The 17,934-nt window shown below is 47.2% G+C and overlaps 1 protein-coding gene across 1 annotated transcript in view; it reads right to left on the reverse strand.

Moving 5' to 3' along the window:
- Nucleotides 1-17,934, reverse strand: part of COL27A1 (collagen type XXVII alpha 1 chain) — a 138,721-nt gene that overhangs the window by 46,150 nt on the left and 74,637 nt on the right. The window contains exons 22-28 of the mRNA XM_079324324.1: nucleotides 16,934-16,978; nucleotides 16,221-16,274; nucleotides 15,034-15,078; nucleotides 9,551-9,604; nucleotides 6,839-6,892; nucleotides 6,004-6,057; nucleotides 2,936-2,989 (exon numbers count right to left, since the gene is read on the reverse strand). Of these exons, the coding sequence (XP_079180450.1) occupies nucleotides 2,936-2,989; nucleotides 6,004-6,057; nucleotides 6,839-6,892; nucleotides 9,551-9,604; nucleotides 15,034-15,078; nucleotides 16,221-16,274; nucleotides 16,934-16,978 (360 nt within the window). The remainder of the gene's footprint in view (nucleotides 1-2,935; nucleotides 2,990-6,003; nucleotides 6,058-6,838; nucleotides 6,893-9,550; nucleotides 9,605-15,033; nucleotides 15,079-16,220; nucleotides 16,275-16,933; nucleotides 16,979-17,934) is intronic.

Raw genomic sequence — 17,934 nt, forward strand, 5'->3', positions numbered from 1 at the left:
GATTTGCAGGCTTCACCTGGGCAGCAGCTGGTGCAGGAGCTGGATGAATGAATGGCACAGTGGAAAAGAGAAATGTGCTTTGGGATTTGAAAAGCTCCTTTGTATCACCTGAGCCAGAACCCAGCAGTGAGAGGACAAAATTCTAGAAATACTGACAGGCACCTTGGCCAGGAGAATAGGGCAAGGTAAGACACTTACAGCAGGATTTCAGGTACAGCTTCAGAATGTGAGTTACAAAATCATGGCTCTGGTTGGTATTCAGCCTTTCATAGAGATTCCCAGTCCTTTTGATGACATTATCCCTTGGAGACCACACATTTTTCTGCTGTGAGGAGCTGATTAGCAGAAATGTGCTTTAGGATTTAAGCTACATTGGGTGAGGGGCTTGCTGGAACAACTGCTCCAAATTTAAACCTTGATTTGGTTAAATAATTAGGTCTAAGCATGTACTTAGCTGTCACTAGCTGGATGTTAAGCACATATCCAAGTGCTACACTGAGTAGAGATGAAGAGAAATGAGCCTGGGCTCAAATATCCAAGTTTCTTCTCCTTAGGGAAGAGGAGAAAGGAAATAACATTTGAGGCAGATTGTTCAGTATCAGTTTGGTGGAACAAACAAAGACTTGTGAAGGAACAATAGCTCTGTCAGGACTAAAAAGAAGGTTACAATTTTAAAAAGCTTTTCCTGTTAAAATATACATATCTCGACAATATAAAAGCTATCACAACATAAATGCAGACCCCAAAAAGTCTCCATTGTTCCTTACAATCAAAACCATATTTGCTATTTACGTTTCCTTCAAAAGCAGAATAAGTTTAATGAAGCATCCACAAACAGAGCTCGTGGAATCCACAAACATCTGGCAGGGGCTGCATTCATATTTCCACTCTGAATTGAATTACATCCCTTCTGTAAGCTAGAATAGACAGAGGGTAATGTCTGAAATTACAGCTGGGAGATCATTTCCCCATCCTGAGTAAAGCAAGAGCTGGAATCACAGGAGCAAGTAAGTAAACATAGGGTACTATGTGCCTGGAATATCTTCTGAGAGTATGAAGAGAAGGAAAATGTGAATGAGAGAGATTCAAACCAGAAATACTCCAGGCAGGAGATCTGCTGGTTCTTACAATACTGACTTCCCTACATCATATCCACTGAAATCTCCCAGCAAAGAATTTCCCAGCAAAGCCCAGGTTTGTCCTGTCTGCTGGGGATCTCAGAAAGTGCATCTCTCCCTCACAAGTTGTGTATGGATTGTATCACTGCAGTGCTCAAACAGCACCAGATCTGCACCACAGCCCAGCCAAGCAGTGGCAGCTGAGAGCCCCAGCAGCAGATCCAGAGGCTCAGTCCTTGCTGGCAGAGCTTAGGCAGAGCTTTTCCCCTCTCCAATACTGCTGTCCTTAGGGCAAGACCAATTCCTTAAGGCTCCTTTTCCCCAAGCACCAACTCCTTTCTGCCTCAATGCTCTGCCATCCTGAGGTGCCTTTTTGCAGCCACTGCTGCACTCCTGGTCTGCAGGGCTGGGATGCACTTTGAAGCCTGGCTTCCTCTGTGGAGGCACGTCCAGAGGGAGTGACTGGCACAGGATCTGCTGGGCTGAACATCTGGAGGGGAAATGCAAACCCAATGAAGCTGAAGGTCTCTGTGATATGTCATTCTGGGGATGGACAGTGCTGGTGGCAGCTGATGCTTCCTAGCTGGTTATTCCATTTTCTTTTGCTGGTCCCAGCTATTTGAAGAGAACATTGACTCTGGCATAGGGAAACACAAAATCCTTGGCTGTCCTGAATCCCCCAAGCAGAAGTTGCAGGAGAAGCAGAGTGTGGGAGTAGGTAAAATGTAGAGTTTACTCCAGTGTATATCTTTGAAAGTGAAACAGATCCTTGGAGGGAGAAATGCAAATCATGTTGTTGTTGGGGCCTTCAGCAGAACTCATGTGTGCTCACTATTAATACTTTGTAAAGCAGCTGGACAAGGAAAAGCAATCCAAAGCAGGAATGCTCCTGCAATAAATATCCCAGTGGAGAAGAAAGACTGAAGAGCTCAGTGGGACAGGGGCTGGATGTCACAGGCAGCCAAACAAGCAGCTTGGGCAGGTCTAGAGGTCACTGTCCTGTCAGCTGTCACCCAAACAGAGTGGGAAGAGCCAGACAGGGCCTGACTGAGTGTGTGAGAGCTCTGTGGAGGGAAATGTGAACTCCCAGCACTGGCAGTGGTGCCAGGCAATAGGCTGGGGCTGCTCTACCAGGCAGGGTGAGGAGTCACCTGTGCTTACAGGTGGTACTGGTGAGCTATGGACACATAAAATCAGGGCTGGGAAACCCTTAGAAAGGCACAGGATGTGCTCATAATTTGATCTACTGACAATGCAAAGCACATCTTCCTCACATCCCTGCTGGGAGGTTCAATCCTGTGAGGCTGGAGGGGAACACAAGTGTAGAACAGCCCAGCTCTATTTCTGTCAGCCTTGTCTCCTAATTCTATGTCATGACATAACATTTCCTCCTTCATCTGCCTCTGGTTATACCACAACACTTCATATCTCAGCTACTTCTTCTCCTATAGCAATGAAGGCACCTTTTCTGGTGCTACCTGCATCCTTTCCCACAAGCCATCTATACCTTCAGACAACTGAATCTTCATCATTCTCACCAGAAGCATCCACAAACTGTGTTTTGACATGCCAGGTAGATGGAAAAGACAGGCTGGACCACTTCCACGATGACCCCTACTCTGGACACCCCCCTGCCCTTACACATCCTCTGCATTCACTTCCCTGCTCAGGTTTGTTTTGAGCCTTTCTGTGCAGCAGAAACGTGTCTGGGGAGCTGCTGCCCAACTTGTCCTCATCTCCACACCCCCAGGCTAAAGCCCAGATGATTTTCCAGTGTCTGGAGCAGGAGAGGGATGGAAGCTCATGGAGTGCCTTACCCTGAGGCCTTTCATCCCTCGGATCCCCGGAGCACCACGGGCTCCTGCTGGGCCCTGGAAGGGGAAAAGGAAACAAAATGAGGAAGGCAGCAGCTTTGGTCAGACCCTACACTCCTCTGTGATCTGCAGGGGCCTCAGGTGCAGACCCCTGACCAGCAGATGGGTTAATTAAACTTGTTAAAAACATCACTAATTTTACTTGTCTATAAATGGCTTTTTTTTAAATTTTATTTTTTTAAGTTGTGGATTGTCCTTGGATTGTGAACATTTAGGCCAAAGATCCTGGCTGAGGTCTGTTTGCTTAATGACCTGCAGCCTGTTATCTGTGTCAGTGGTGTGATGTGAAGTTGAACATCCAGAATCCTCTCTGAATCTATTGAAAGCAGCTGTTGCTCAGCATCTGTTCAAAAATTATAATAATAACCAGAATCTGCTTTTTAGATGTCCAGATACAAAATCAGACACTTCATCTTGGGTATCCAAATTTGATCTTTCCAGCCAAATACTGACTTTAACTGTTGCCCTGTTAATGTTGCATAAATATTGATACTGGCAGTTAGACACTAATTTAATGTAGGTCTGTTGGTGTTGTAGATGATCCTGTTCTTACAATTACAGACAGATTTCAGGTTTTCTTTTAATCTGGATTTGTACACACGATTCATTAATATGCATACAGAAAATGCAGAAATACAGTTTTTTATTCCTGATAGAATATTTATCAGAGTAAAAAAAAAATAGCACTTAGTTCTGTATCACAGCTTTTAAACCTGATATTTAAAATTAGTGCCTTGCTGGTGTCAGAAACCTCAAAATGACACATCCACTCCTTGCTCTCTCAAACATTCCACATCAAATTTGGCTGTTTAGATATTAACAAAACAGAATTGGACTGTGACCTTCCTACTGCTTCTATAAATGCCATTTATGAAGATTTTGCTTTTGTGCATGGCATGTAAGTTCAGGACACAACAGCTGAGCTGTTCTCACTCAGTATGGAAAAGTCAGTTGACTGCAGCAGCATTTGTGATCACAGTACATCTCAGTTTTGGTAGTGAGGACAGTGGTGACTGGCACAGGCAGTGGATGTGTCAGATGCCTGTTTTATAGAGATTTTTATGATAACCATGTACTGGAATGAAATCTTTAGCTGGTATTTGGAATCTCCTCTGGAAGCCTATTCCAAATACTTTTGAAAATACAAGGAGAGAATCATTCATTGTAATGGCAAATGTTGAGGGAACAGCTACATACCCTGCTGGGATTTCAGTGAACTGTTTAGGAGAAGATAAGTGACCTTTAATATTCTTATATATACACACATTATTTTTAAAAGTGTATATTAACAGAAAAGATGCACCATAATGGTGAGTCAGAAGAGGGAAAAGGAATTCATAAGCCTCAGGAAGCTGAAACCAAGGGCAAAGTTTCCTACCATTGACTTTGTTTCCCATTTTCAGTCATCCTTTGTTGAATTAATCAGCCATCACTGCTAAGGCTCATTCAAAGGTTTTAACAGTTTAGGACAAACAACAACTGCATGCCTCAGGTCTGGCTTGAAAGGCAAATAAGGAATGTTTGGTGGAAAAACAGCTGGAATTAATGAGTGGGGATTTGATATTAGGAGATTATTTGATTTACTGGCTCTGTGGGGAAGTTTGGCTTATTGAATTATGACTTTTTAAAATGCAGTTGTGGAGCAAACATTTTGCTTGGATGAACTTGTTACTTGCCTGCAGGAGAAGAGGGAACTGAGGGAAGCAGAGGGACCTGGGGAAATCTCAACTCCCAGAGCTTTGCTGAGAGGTTTTGCTAGCTCCACCTGAATCTGATGCCTCAGATCATGCTATTGCTATGCCCCAGTGAAGACAGACAAAATGTGGCTTCACTTGAAGGTGCATTTAGTGGTGCATGGGTTGGTGGTCAGGGTTGGAGCTCTCTGCCCCAGAGCAGACACTGCCTTGGCCACGGGTGCTCACAGGAGGGAGCCCAGTGCTCCAGCTGTCCCCAAGCCATGTAGCAGCTACCATGATGGGAAATTGTTCAAAATGGGACATCTACAGCCATCCAGCTGCCTCCTAGACTTCCATCAGCAGCAAGTGCTGCCACAAGGGGCCACAGAGCAGCTCAGTGCTGGGGCTGTGCGTGGCATTGTGTTGCTGTCATTGTAAGGACCTGGTGCCACAGTGCTGCTCTCCAGGCAGACATGGGTCCCCCTGAGGTGCTGCTTGACCTCAGAGTTTCTCTTTTCCTCACCTCCACCCACTTGCTGCTGCACAGTCTGTGCCCAGGCAGCAGCTGCCTGCAGCCAGAGCACCCAGAACATCCTCCAGCTCCTGGCAGTGCCAGGGCTGACCCTGTGGAGGCCACAAAGCCACACCTTTGGCACTTCGTGGGCATTTCACTGCTGTGATCTTCCTCCAGCACTGTGGGAATCCACACACTGAGCAAAATCCATTCCCTGCACCCACTCAGGGCTACCTTTTTGTTGGCTCCAGCAACCCCTGTGCTGTGAGAGAGCCTGAAGTACATCTAAAGAACATCTGTGGGAAACAGGAGCCAGGCTGAAATCTGCCTCCGTGGCAATTGCATGCTCCAGCCACAGCTGCAGTGTGCCACATGAGCCTGTCCACATGGAGGGTGTGTCTGGGGAGCTGCTCTGCTGCTCCTCAGTCCAGCAGGGGCTCTGACCACGCTGAATGACATGGTCACTGGGATTAGTGACTGTGATAAATCACTGTGATACATCACTCTATCACATGGTGTGAGCACCACACTGCCAACCATTCCCAGCCCAGAACACCTTGAACTAGGGAGTTTGTGTCCTGCTAAAATAGTGAGGCTGGATTGTGACTTTTGCATCTGTCCTTAGAGAAATGGGCTGCAAAATTTTGAATTAAGCACTGTGCTTTTTTCTGTCTCTTTCCATGTTGCTCCCATTCGTGTCCCATATCTTTCCCCATCTCTCTTGTTTGTATCAAACCCAAATAAACTGCAATACAGTTGCTTGGCTCAGCCCATGAATGCCCAGGATGTGGTGTGACAAGGTGATGATAGCCTTTACTTACTGTTGGACCAGGGATCCCGGGAAAACCCACTGCTCCTGGCATCCCAGGGTGCCCCTGAAAGGGAAAAAAGAACATGTCTGCTGTGAATGTCCACAATCTGCACAGACCTTCTTCCTCCAAATGGAAAGATGGGAAAAATGGCATTGCTGGCTGTTGCAAGGTCAGATATTGCAGATCTGATATTTGCCAGGGTAAAATTGTTTAGGGGCAGAAGAAAATGGCCAGGCTGTCACTAGCCCAGCTCCAACCTGGCCAGCAATATCAGCAGCAGGATTTTCTGAACAGCCCAGAAGAGAATGGGCTGAATTAATATGAAAATGCGTCAATGGGTCTTTTACTATGGTAGACAGGAAACAAATGTCAGAGCAAGACATATCCAGCTGAGATCCCCACTGTTAAATTTCTAAAGGTAGGTCCCTGAAAGGCAGAGCACAGCAAGGCACAGTGACTGTGCTGCTCAAGCACCCTGAACTTGCAGTTACTCTGGGCAGCTTGGACAGATCCCTGTTGGTGGGCTCTGTCTGTCCAAGGGCCAGGGTCTTTGGGAACAGGCAGCCCTTCAGCTCCTGGCTGTCCCCACCTGACACAGCAGCTGATGGGGCCACAGAACACACCTCAAAACCCAGTGCTGCACTGAAGGGGAAACTGCTGGACAGCTGCTGGGGAGAGGCTACACCTCAATATCCCCTCAGGCAAAAGCCCATTGCCATCCCACAGACATGGAAGAAATTGGAGCTGTTGTCATGAAACAAAAGGACCAGGAGGAGCTGCCCCCTTGGCCAGGACAGAGACAGAGGCAGCAGCAAGAGTGAGAGGATGCAGACTTACTCCTTACCATCGACCCCTTGACTCCTGGAGGGCCTGGGGGTCCCACTGAGCCACGGTCACCCTAGGAGAGAGGTGCATAAAGAAGTGTGATCTAGAGCAATGAAACAACTGAAAAAATCCACAAGTTCATGACTATGCCATCAGCTTTCTTCCAGGAATGCTCCCAGTATTACTCTCCTTCCATCCACCTCATCAGAGGAGTGGAAGGATTGCAGGAGTTAACTAATTCTCCACATCCCAAGAGAGGGAACTCCACTCTTGCCATCAAAACCACCAAGGTATGAAGGAAACAGGCACATCACCTTCAATTCCAAACAGTGCTAGGACTGAACCCAAGGAAATCTCCAGCCCTTCCCACCCAAGTCATGCCTGTTCTGCTGTATCACAATCCCTACATGTGCTGGCATTTTCAGATCCATGGATTTCAAGTCTGTTGTCACAAGGCCCTGGTGAGAGCAGGGAATCAAGGAAAAAAACAGAGATGCCTGGTGCTTTTAGAGGAGGCTGTGGGTGTTTTGGGGTCTCACATTGAGACCACAGTGCCAGCAACAACAGCCTGCAGGTCTGATTGATGAGGGGCTCAGAGCTGGATGACATCACTTATTCATTACAAAAGTCTTCCTTATCCCACCTCACTTTCCATGAACAGTTCTTGACTCAAAGGTAGGAGAGAAGATGCTGAAGCCCCCGGGAGCATCCCAGACCCTGCTGGTGTGGGGGTGACATGAAGCTGTGGCTTTAGCAATGGGACAGCAGCAGCTCCTTTGGGAGACAGTGGCAATTCCCACACCACTGTGTGCAGTCTCCCTCCAGCCCCAGGGATGCACTGGGAGTTAGGTGTGTTAGGTTTGTATGCTCAGGGGGATGAGGAAGGAGGATTTAGCAAATGCTGCCAATTAGTTTACGCCCAGAATCTGACCTACCTTCCAACAGCAAAAAGCGTGAGGGGAAATGTTTTCTGGGCTCTAAGGAGCTTATTAAAAACAAACCCCAGAGTTTGTGTTGTCACCAGTTGGCCCTTGTAAACCAATGTATGGATTTTTTTTTCTCTCTGAATGAATGGATTTTATTAAGTGTGTATTAACTGCATTGTTCTCTTTGATAATCTTTGGATTCTACTGGCTTCAGTCTTAAATTTTGCAGCTCTCAGGATGGAGATTGCTGACTCAGCTATGTCTAATGAAAGCATATTTCCCACTTCATTTAGCTCACAAGAGTGTAGTAAGCTGTAGGATACTATGCCAACTGGAGGCCTGGTTGAGGTTTTGATTTGATGATAGCTATTTCTGTCATCCCTAAGTTTGTCCTGGTAGAGAAGCCTGATGGAAACCCCAGCTGTGCTGAGGATCTCCAAGGGCAGATTTTCAAAGGACAGCCTGGGTTTGCCTTGACACTGATGTAACACCATCACATTACAGAGCTGATCTGGAAGTTGAGGATACCTCATGTGGTCAAGGATTTGGCATGGGAGGCACAGGGACAGATGTGAACTTAATGAAATGGAGAAAAAGATCTTCCCATGTCTCCTGCATGGCAAATGCCTAATTCTTCATTCAATTCAGGGCTGCAGCTGCCAATGAGACAGCTCATTCAGGCACCAATTTTCTGTGTAACCACCCTGGACACATCACAGACTCTTTATTCCTCTGTTTCCCTTCTCTAAAAAATACACCCCACATCATGTCATTCTTTTCAGTTCTTGTGGGCCTTGACAGCTTGGACTGAGACTGATTCTGCTACTGCCCCACCAGGGCCCACAGCTTGGAAAGGCCTTTCCAAAGGGACAATAAAATGGATCTGCAGCAAACACAGTATAACTGTCACAGAGTCTTTACATCATTACCCAGAGGACAGGGCTTGAAGCAATAAAAGTGAGAAAGAGAGCACTGATGTGTGGAATGCATCGTTTTATGCTCTTCACTATCTTTACGGCTGCACTGTGAATAATTAAACCACCAACAAAAACCAGCAGCGTGCGAGTGAGATACAATGAGTGACACAGATGATTTGTCTTTGGGAACTGCCTCTGAATAAAAGTTTACACTCTAATAGAAAACAAATTAACGTCCTTTTACGTTTTTATGTGAAATAAAGCCCTTTTTATTCCCTTGGAAGAGGTTTGTGGCTGAGCTGTGCACAAGAGGGCACCAGCCCTGAGTGTGCCCAAAGCAACCAGGGGCAGCCAGATGGGATGGTCCTCACCAGATACAAAGGGAAATATTTGGACCAGCCTTTGCTCAGATGGGTGGCTGCACTCTTGTACACCCGAGCAATTGCTGAGACCTCCTGTTTGATGCAGGCTCAGCCCTGGTCCTGTGTGACCCCCCTGACAACCCAGAGCACACCTCTGCAGAAATCTGTGACCTCAGTCCCAGGGACTCCTCCCATGACCAGCAACACAGGGTTGATGGGTCCCTCATTCCCATATAAACCAGAGCTGACTGTTAAATACAAACCCCTGGCACATTATGAATGAGGAAAATTAATTTTTCAAAGAATATTTGACAGCACCTCCCTGGAGGCCAGCGCATGTTAATTCCTGAATGAGAAGTGGATGATTTTGGCCCAGTCCTAGCCTAGCTCAGACACCCTGGACGTGCTTCATTCCAAGCTGGGTGTTGCACTCACATGACAACTTAAATCTCCACACCCCTTCTCCCACCCCAGCCTCCCTATCCTGCAAAAATGACAACCACCATTTCATAGCAAGCAATCCTACCTTTTCTCCTGCTATTCCAGGCTCCCCCACTGGACCAATGAAACCCATTAGACCCTGAGGAAAGAAAAGAGCACAACTAATTTTCAGTTTTTATTTGCTGAGAAAGTAAACAGTTCCTTTGGTCCACCTTGCTGGCTGCAATAGCCCAGCATCCCTTGTATAATGCTCAGTAATTCCTACTGGCTACCAGAGCGGATGGAGTTGCTCCCGGCCATGGGAATGTCTAACTCCACAGCTGGTTCTGCTTTAGGCACCAGCTGGAGCAGCAGCACGAGGATCTGCAGGAACCACAACACACAGCACAGTGGATGAGTGGAGGAAGGAAGGCAGAGTCCATAGTGTGGCTTTGTTCTGTCAGCTTTTCCCAAAACAGCTTCCCCAGGAGCATCTGCAGCAGGAGCTCCTGGGATGCACAGAGACACACACTCACCATCATTTCAGTGGCTGGGCTGGGTAGAATTTTTCTGGGTTAATTCAAGCTGCCTCAGCCCTCTGTGCAGACTAATTTTGCCCTAGATAGTGTCATGCTGGTGGGATGCCAGTAGGAAATAAAGGTTCCTGCAGCCAGAGGGGCCAGCAGGGCAGTGGATCTCACACACAACTCAGAAACCGTCTTGGAACAAACCTCTAGTCTAAGCTCAGAGTTTAACAACGTTTGAGATAATGAAGAGACAAACAGAACTGCTTTTAATTAGGAAGATGCAAACAGATGCAATCTCAAGTGAAGATTCCTGAGAATTAAGATACAGCAACCTCCCCACCAGCTCCAGTGGTTTCTGGCTCTGGAGATTCAAGGCTCTGTCTCCTCTGCCACTGCAGGCACTCAGTCTCCTCTGTACCATGACAGAAATACTAATTAGCCATGGGATGACAGCTACAAACAGAAAAGCTCCACCATCCTGTAGGGGTGTGCAAACCTTTCTGAAGTGGTCTTTGCTTTGAAATGGCCTTTGTGTCTGAAGCTGAGGCAGTCCTGGAGCACAAGAGTGTCACCGTGGCCAGGCTGCACCAGCAGACACCTGTGAGAGCAGAGCTGGACTTGGCACAGATTGCCCAGTGCAGGAATCAACAGGAGAGCAGAAAACTCTGCAACATCTGCCTATGCAAGGTTGCCACTGGGTGGCATTGCTGAAGGCTGCTGGATCAATTGTCCTCTCAATCAGACAAAAGTGCAGGTACTCAACTGCATCCAGTTTCTGAATTTTTCCAATAGCCCAAGGCCATGAAGAAGGCAAATGTTATGGCAGAGAATGGCAAAGCAACGAGATGCAGCAGGGAAATGCATTGCTAGGCAAAAATAGACAATAAAGCAAGAAAAAATACACCTCTTGTTCATTTCCAATTTCTTGGAAAACCTCAGATCTCTTTCTCTCTCTCTCCTGGGAATATGTTCTTTAAGAAATTTCTGGTTCCTTAGGCCAGTCCCTGCAGAAGAGGGATCCCTACTCTGCAGTAAACATTAGTCCCATTCAGAAAAAAACTGTTTCAAACTCTATTTTCTGTGCATATCCAAGGTCAGGCTTGAAGGCCAATCTTGAAGTCCAATCTTCAGACCCCCTGTGCATGGCAGCATCAGCTTCCACCCAAAAAAAGCCTCTCAGGAATCTGGGTCCTGAAGCCAGGTGTGCTGGTGGTGCTTTGCAGGGATGTGAGCACACCAAGAGCCCCCAACACCCTCCTGAGACACCCCTGCTGTTCCTGATGTGCTGTTTGTTGTGGCAGCCCCATGGTGTGAACGTGAGATGCAGAGCAGGGACATTGCAGCTTCCAGCACAGTAGCTCTGCAGTGTTTGCAGCCAGCACTGTCTGCTCTGAGCTAAATTAACCAACATTGCTGTGTCTGCAGGCAGACACAAATCGAGATAGATACGTCCACGCCAAATAAATCTCAGTAAATTATCAGGAGTAAAAGAAAAAAACAGGGGGAGATTGGGCAATGGTGTTCTTCACTGGCCAAAATGGGATAGACACTAAAGGCAAGGAGATTTAGGCTTTAAGACAGAAAGATTTAGTTTTTAAGAACCAGAAGAGTTGCCAGTGGCAAATATTTAATCAAAGCAGACATGAGCTGTGATCATTACACTAAAATAGCTGTGGCACAACATATTTTTCTCAGGTTCCCAGGGTTGAAAGGAGGGCCTGCATCAAGCAGGGCTCTGGCCCTGTGTGTAATGGTGCAGTGAAGTCCCAGCAGCGCTGGCTGCCCGGATAAAGGCCCACACTATACAGGAAAGAATGTAAAACATTTCTATTAGATGGGAGTTCAGCATGTCGCTCATGATTCAGTCTGCTGTATTCCCCAGCCAAGGGCATGGCGGAAAAGGGATGGACATTGTTAAAAAGTTGCTGGGGGCTTGGAGGGGGGAAGGAAAGGAGGGGGGGCACTGGTGGGTTGTAATTCCTAACTCCTGTCTCGCTTTCCCCATTTATTGTCCAGGCCTGTCATAATTAAGCCCCCCCTCTTGGCTCCATCAACAGAGAGCAAGTCAGCAAGGAAGCCTTGCATAAATCATGGCCCATTTGGGAGGAACAAGCCCAGCGTGAGCAGGGTCTCCCAGGGACGGGACCGCCAGTCGCTCCCAGCGGGAACCGATCACGGCCTTTCTGTTCTACTGGTTCGCCAGAACTCAAAACAAAACAAACCAGGCACAAAGGACGGGAGGGAGTAAATGTACAATCCTCCCATTCAGATGAAAGAAAGGGAAAGTAAAACAGTAAATATCGCAGTTTAAAGGAGGACGCTCTGACCCGCAAAGAACTGCCATGGGGTTTAACCCCCTGCGCGCCGGGCCAGCCCTGCCCTGCTCCGTGTCACAGCAGTGTCACAGCACAGAGGCTGTGAGCTCCACAGCGCCTGCAAACCCCTGACCCAGGTGTCTGGGGGTCAGACAGGCCCTGGAGGAGAAGGTAAATGGGCTGGGAAGGAGCAGTGCTAACATGTGGGGAACACCAGTGCCATTCCCTGCTTTGTTCCTGGTGACCCTCTTGACCTTGGCTGAGACAATCAGGAGCTCCCCACCTGCAAAGCTGACATTACAGCCCCTCTCCTGTAGAAGAGATGGTGCTGGTGTCCTTTGACAACTCATCTTAGAATTCTGATGTTGAGACAACATACATTGATCTTAAAGGACAAGAGAACTCCAAGGGGCCTTGGCTGCTCTTCCCAGCACAGGCCGTGACACAGCCCCTGAGTGAGCAGGGCTGCCACTTCTTGTACAGGGAAGGGGCTCAAACAGCTGCTCCTGCTACAACAGCACCTCCCCAGTCCCCATAAATTATTTGAAGCCTCTTTCAGCTGGCACAACTCTTCACTGGGATTTTCTAGTGCCAAGCAGAGGGTCCATCCCTGGGATGGCAGCACCTTCCTGTCTGCTGCAGGGTGCTGCTTCTCCCGTGGGGCTCTCTGACCTTCAACATGAACATTTTGGTGACATTCTCCTGCTGTGCATTCCCAGCTCTGGGGCAGGGAGGCTGGTGGCTTCCCTGGCCAGAGGCCCCGTGTTCCTCTTCATATCCTTCTGACTGCATCTACAGGCAAGGAAGGGTTAACCCACACATTTCCAGGGTACTGGGGCACCCAGCAGCTGGAATCCTTCCAGCACATGGAGACAACAAGCATCTCATGAATGATCTTCCCCAGTCTGTGTCCTTGCAATGGAAAAACAACATATCAGGGACTGCCCTGTGGCTTAAAACCTCATTTTTCAATGAGAGCTCAAGTATCACTGGAAACCTGACAGAAACTCCCATGTTTTTATAAACAGATGTCCCTAAGAAAGGGAAGAAATCTCCGATGAGATGGATGGCTTATCTCTTCTTGTGCTGTTATTCTGAGATTTTCTACACTGAGAGAACCCATTTGTTGGGCAGAGCAGCAGGACTGAGCAGTGTGACCACCCTTACTGTGGAATAGAAAACATCAAGGTTTCCACAAGAGAAAACAGGATGAGGTGATGGTGATGAGGGTTGAAGGTGATGATGTCTTCAGTGCTAAGGCCTGGGCCCATCCTCTCAGGGCTCTGCATAAACCAACCCAGCCCCAACATCAGCTGCTGGAGTTTGAGTGGAGGGAGGAAGGAAACCCCAACACTCCAGCATCGTTCAGGGGAGGTGTGATGGGACAGCAGGTTATTTCTCATTAGTCTGCTGAGACATTTTTGTTGTAATGACTTGAGTGGTTCAGAAATGGCAATTTTCTGGGTGATATTTCCTAGACAGAGACTAATTGACTAAGAATAACACAGGCAGCTTTCCTACCACTGTGCTGGTTTCAGTGTCAGCAGAGGCCAGCTGTGTTTTCTTTTCGATGAACAGTGCCTACAGTTCTCATCCAAGGTCAGTCCTGAGGGAAGTTAAAGAATAATAATCCTAATGATGCTTTGCCCTTCAAGGACAAGGTCTGCTTAAGGATCTCAAAGCACTTCTAAATGTTCATTTTTAACAGCATCCACAGGTGTCACTTCAGAACAGGAGGCACTGGGCTAAGCTCTGCTCAGGGCTGTCTCACACCTTCCACAGAAGGGGAAACTGAGGCACAAAGCACTGGAAAGTGTTGCCTGAGATTGTGCAGAATCTGATAAAGCTGCAAGTAGAACTCAGATGTGGGGAACAACTTTGCTCCTTCACTAGTTGCTCTTCATGGAGCAAATGAACAACCACAACACAGAAATGGCTCTAATTTCCAAATAGAAGTAACCACCTTTGATACATACTGAGGATGGTATCAGACTGCTGGTACTGAAAAGGATCCACCTTGACTTTTTTAGATTTGCTTGGACAGAAACTCTTGGAAGAAGTGAGCCCTAGCTGTTGCCTACAGGGCAAACAAGAGCCAGAGAGGCTGACAAGCTAAACCAAATCAAATCAAAGCAAAGCAAAGCAAAGCAAAGCAAAGCAAAGCAAACAAGTGTGCTGACCATCCAGCAGGGAGAGTGTTGGGAAGGACAGCAGTGGTGAGCAGCACCCACAGTGCCAGGGCAGCTGCCACAGCCAGCTCAGTGTGGTTGTGCAGGAGCACACAGAATATGTTGGAGGCTCTGTGGCTTCACTTTCAGGGCTGTTGGTGGACAAGTTTGTTGGTTTCAGTCACAGAGATGTGGGAACAATGGTTGCTTTTCTCTTGATGCCTGTGGTTCCCCCAAAGCCTACAGGGATAATGCATGTCCTGGGTTATGCCAGCAGAATGTTCTCTATGGAATTACAACTAAATGCAGCTCAGTGTCTCTCTTCCCCAGGGTCTGGTTTCTTCAGCTGCTATCTCCTCTACTCTCCAGAAAATCTAGGGGAAGTGAAAGCAACAGAGCACCCAAAGCAGAGAATTCTATCCCTAAAACCTACATTGGCAAAGCCTGGAGCACCAGGGCTGTGGGCAGCTCTGAGGTGGCAAGAAGTCCCTGGCCACTGCTTTCTGCCTGCACTCTGGGCACCCAGAACATCTTGTACAGAGGGGATCATCAAGGAAACATGGAAAATAAGGAATTTACCTGCTCACCAACTTTCCCTGGTCGGCCACGGTTTCCTGGCTCACCCTGCAGGACAAGGAGAAAAAGGCACAGAGGTTACTGCCAGCCACACCCTGGGCACAGTGTGGCTCTTTGTACACCCATTGTTTGGGCTGCAAAGTGGGAATCAGGCAAAATCTGAGAGAAACATCATCTTACAAAACCAACTGTGACTTGGAGGATAATCCAAAGTAAGAAACACTATTGACATGAACATGGAGCAAACATTTGCTGTTCTGGAGTGAAATGCCCCAAAATCTGCTCCTGCTGTAGTAAAATAACCTTCAGAGAGGCACATTGAAACATAAGATATTTATTGCCCTGTGGCATAGACCCAGCCTAGTCCTGGTTACTTTATCCCAAAGCATAAGAAGAAAAGACAACCCAAATATTCCCAGGCAATGCTGCACCCTGATTCTGTTATAAAACCTCAGGCAGGCACACATTACTGTCACATGGAGCATCCATGGAAAACCACAGCAAGAACCTATGTGAGATAAATCCCAGTGCAGGAAGCAGGAGTTCAGAGCATGAAAATGATGAGGGATGAAGGAGAAAGCAGAGGGAGAAGGATTTCAAGCCCACCAGGGGTAAGGGCAGCTGTGGCAGCACGTGGAGTGCCCCTGGATGGGCCATCCAGAGGCCAGGCTCACCAGTAGCCAGCAGTGTCTCCAGGACAGCAGCTGTATTTGCTCAGTAGGCAGATACTCCAGATGTGCTGCCAGACCACATTTTTGCTATTTAATGTTTGAAGAGGTTGTTTTTGTTGGGTTTTCTCTTTCCTTTCGAGTGTGGGTTTGTGGAGTGCATTGCCCTGGGATGGCTCCTGCTGATAATTAGGCAGCAAAGATAGGAATGATGTGCATTGTTTTAGAACAAAACCATGGAGAAGCAATGGAAAATGGCATGATGATGGAGAAGAAGTTGGTTAATATCAAAAGAGGAACACATTTGTTTATAATGACTTAAAAAATGCACCATCATTCTTTTGGAAGAAAGAAGCAGAAGCTGAGACCCCAAAATTCTGAGAAAAAGAGGAACCCTCAGTTCTCTTGGTCTCTCTGGAATGAATACTTGGGAGAGTGGTGAAAGTGAGAAAAGACATTTCTCTTTTCCTTTCTTCCCTTCTACCCATTGCTTCCCTGATCAGGAAAAAACTCTTTTCTTACCTTTGGACCATTGGGACCAGGGGTTCCTGGAAATCCCTTCCGACCAGATCGACCCTGAAATAATGGAAAAACCATAAACACCAAAAGCTTGCAGCTGCTTTGGTCACAGGTGCAGCTCACGTGCTCATAAAATAAAAGATAAAGATAAAACATTCATTTTCTGATCCACCTATTACCAATTGTTGGGATATTTTACTCTCCTAAGGTGACAATTATGTACAGACCCATTCCAAAATTCTGAGCTGGCATGCTCACAGACATGACAATATTCTTTGCTTCTTCTAACTGTGTTTCTGTGATACATCACAGAGGTCAAAAGGACTCTCTTTGACTGTCCAGTCTATTTTCTTTCTTTTGCCTCTACTCATTGAAAAGTAGTATAAATCAAGGAAGAACACAAGGGCTGGTTATGGACAGGGTTTCCAATCAATGTCATTTATCTTGAGGATGAACTGTTTAAACATTAGAGAGTTTTTCAAGGTTTGAGGCTTTAGGCAAGCCATAAACTCAACACCCTGTGCAAGACACTTCCTGGACTTTCAGCCATCCTGGATCAAGCAATCAATCAAGCCCTGGACAAGACAATAATTCATAGCAGGGCAGATTAACTTCCCAAACCAGGAGGGTTGAAGCTTTATGAGAATTTAAGTATAATTCCATTGCAAGGTCATCAGAGCTGGTAATAACTGAGTGAATAAATGACTGAAACCTACCTCTGGACCAGGGACTCCTGGTGGTCCTAAGGGTCCTTCATCTCCCTGAGGTGAAAAGAAATTAAAATAAAAGGCAAAGTAGTGACAAAATTTGGACTCACCATGCAGCAAGAATGAAATGCCTGCAGTAAGAGCAGCAGCTAAACATAGGCTGTGTGCTCAGCTGTCACATTTTAACAGCTGAGCCCTTCTCTATCTTAGAGCAGTCTCTGAGGATTCTCAGGAAAAAAAGATCTCAAGTCAGGTCCTGTCAGTAAAAGCCATCCAAAATTTGACCAAGGCAACACCAGTTGGTTTGGTCTATGATGGGCTGGATTTGGCCACTAGGGTACCCTGGACATGCTGCATAACTCTGCTTCATTTGACTTGGCAGGGATGTGAATGGTACAGAGTTCCCTTTTTCTTTCTTCCCCCCTCTCCTCTCCCTTCCCCCCCCAAAAACCATGTTCCAAAATTTCCCACAGAACCATTTGGCACCCGTATGAACGTTTCCCTTTTGCTTTCAGCTGGGACTGCACATGCTGCAGAATGGAGCTATCACAAAATCTCACACAGCAATTGGACTCGGTCCTTTCCCTTGGCTCCACACCAATTTCTAATGTGATAGGATCAGATCTACACTTTCTAAGAGACCTTCAATTAAGCCTCACAAAAATTATCTCAAGTGTCTAAAACCAACTGCCAAGAGAGAAATTAAAAGCGCCCTTGGCAGCCGCAGCCGGGCCGCTCTCGTTTCGGTGGTCACCCCTGGCAATGAAGGGGCACAGACAGGCTGAGGCTGGGACTGGGGGTCAGGAACCCAGCTCCAAGGGCTCAGACAAGCCACCCACAATACCCCCATTGCCAGGGGGATGCAATTCAGAGCCCTGACCCAGTGCCCTGGGTGAGCGTGGTGGTAAGAGCACAGTGCTGTGCTGTGCTCTGCTGCACACTCAGAGTCCCTCAGCACAGCTTGCACCAAACTCCATGTCCATGTCTTTGGGGTTACTTTTACACTCACT

Source organism: Erithacus rubecula, assembly GCF_903797595.1.
Source record: "Erithacus rubecula genome assembly, chromosome: 21".
Classification (NCBI taxonomy): domain Eukaryota; kingdom Metazoa; phylum Chordata; class Aves; order Passeriformes; family Muscicapidae; genus Erithacus; species Erithacus rubecula.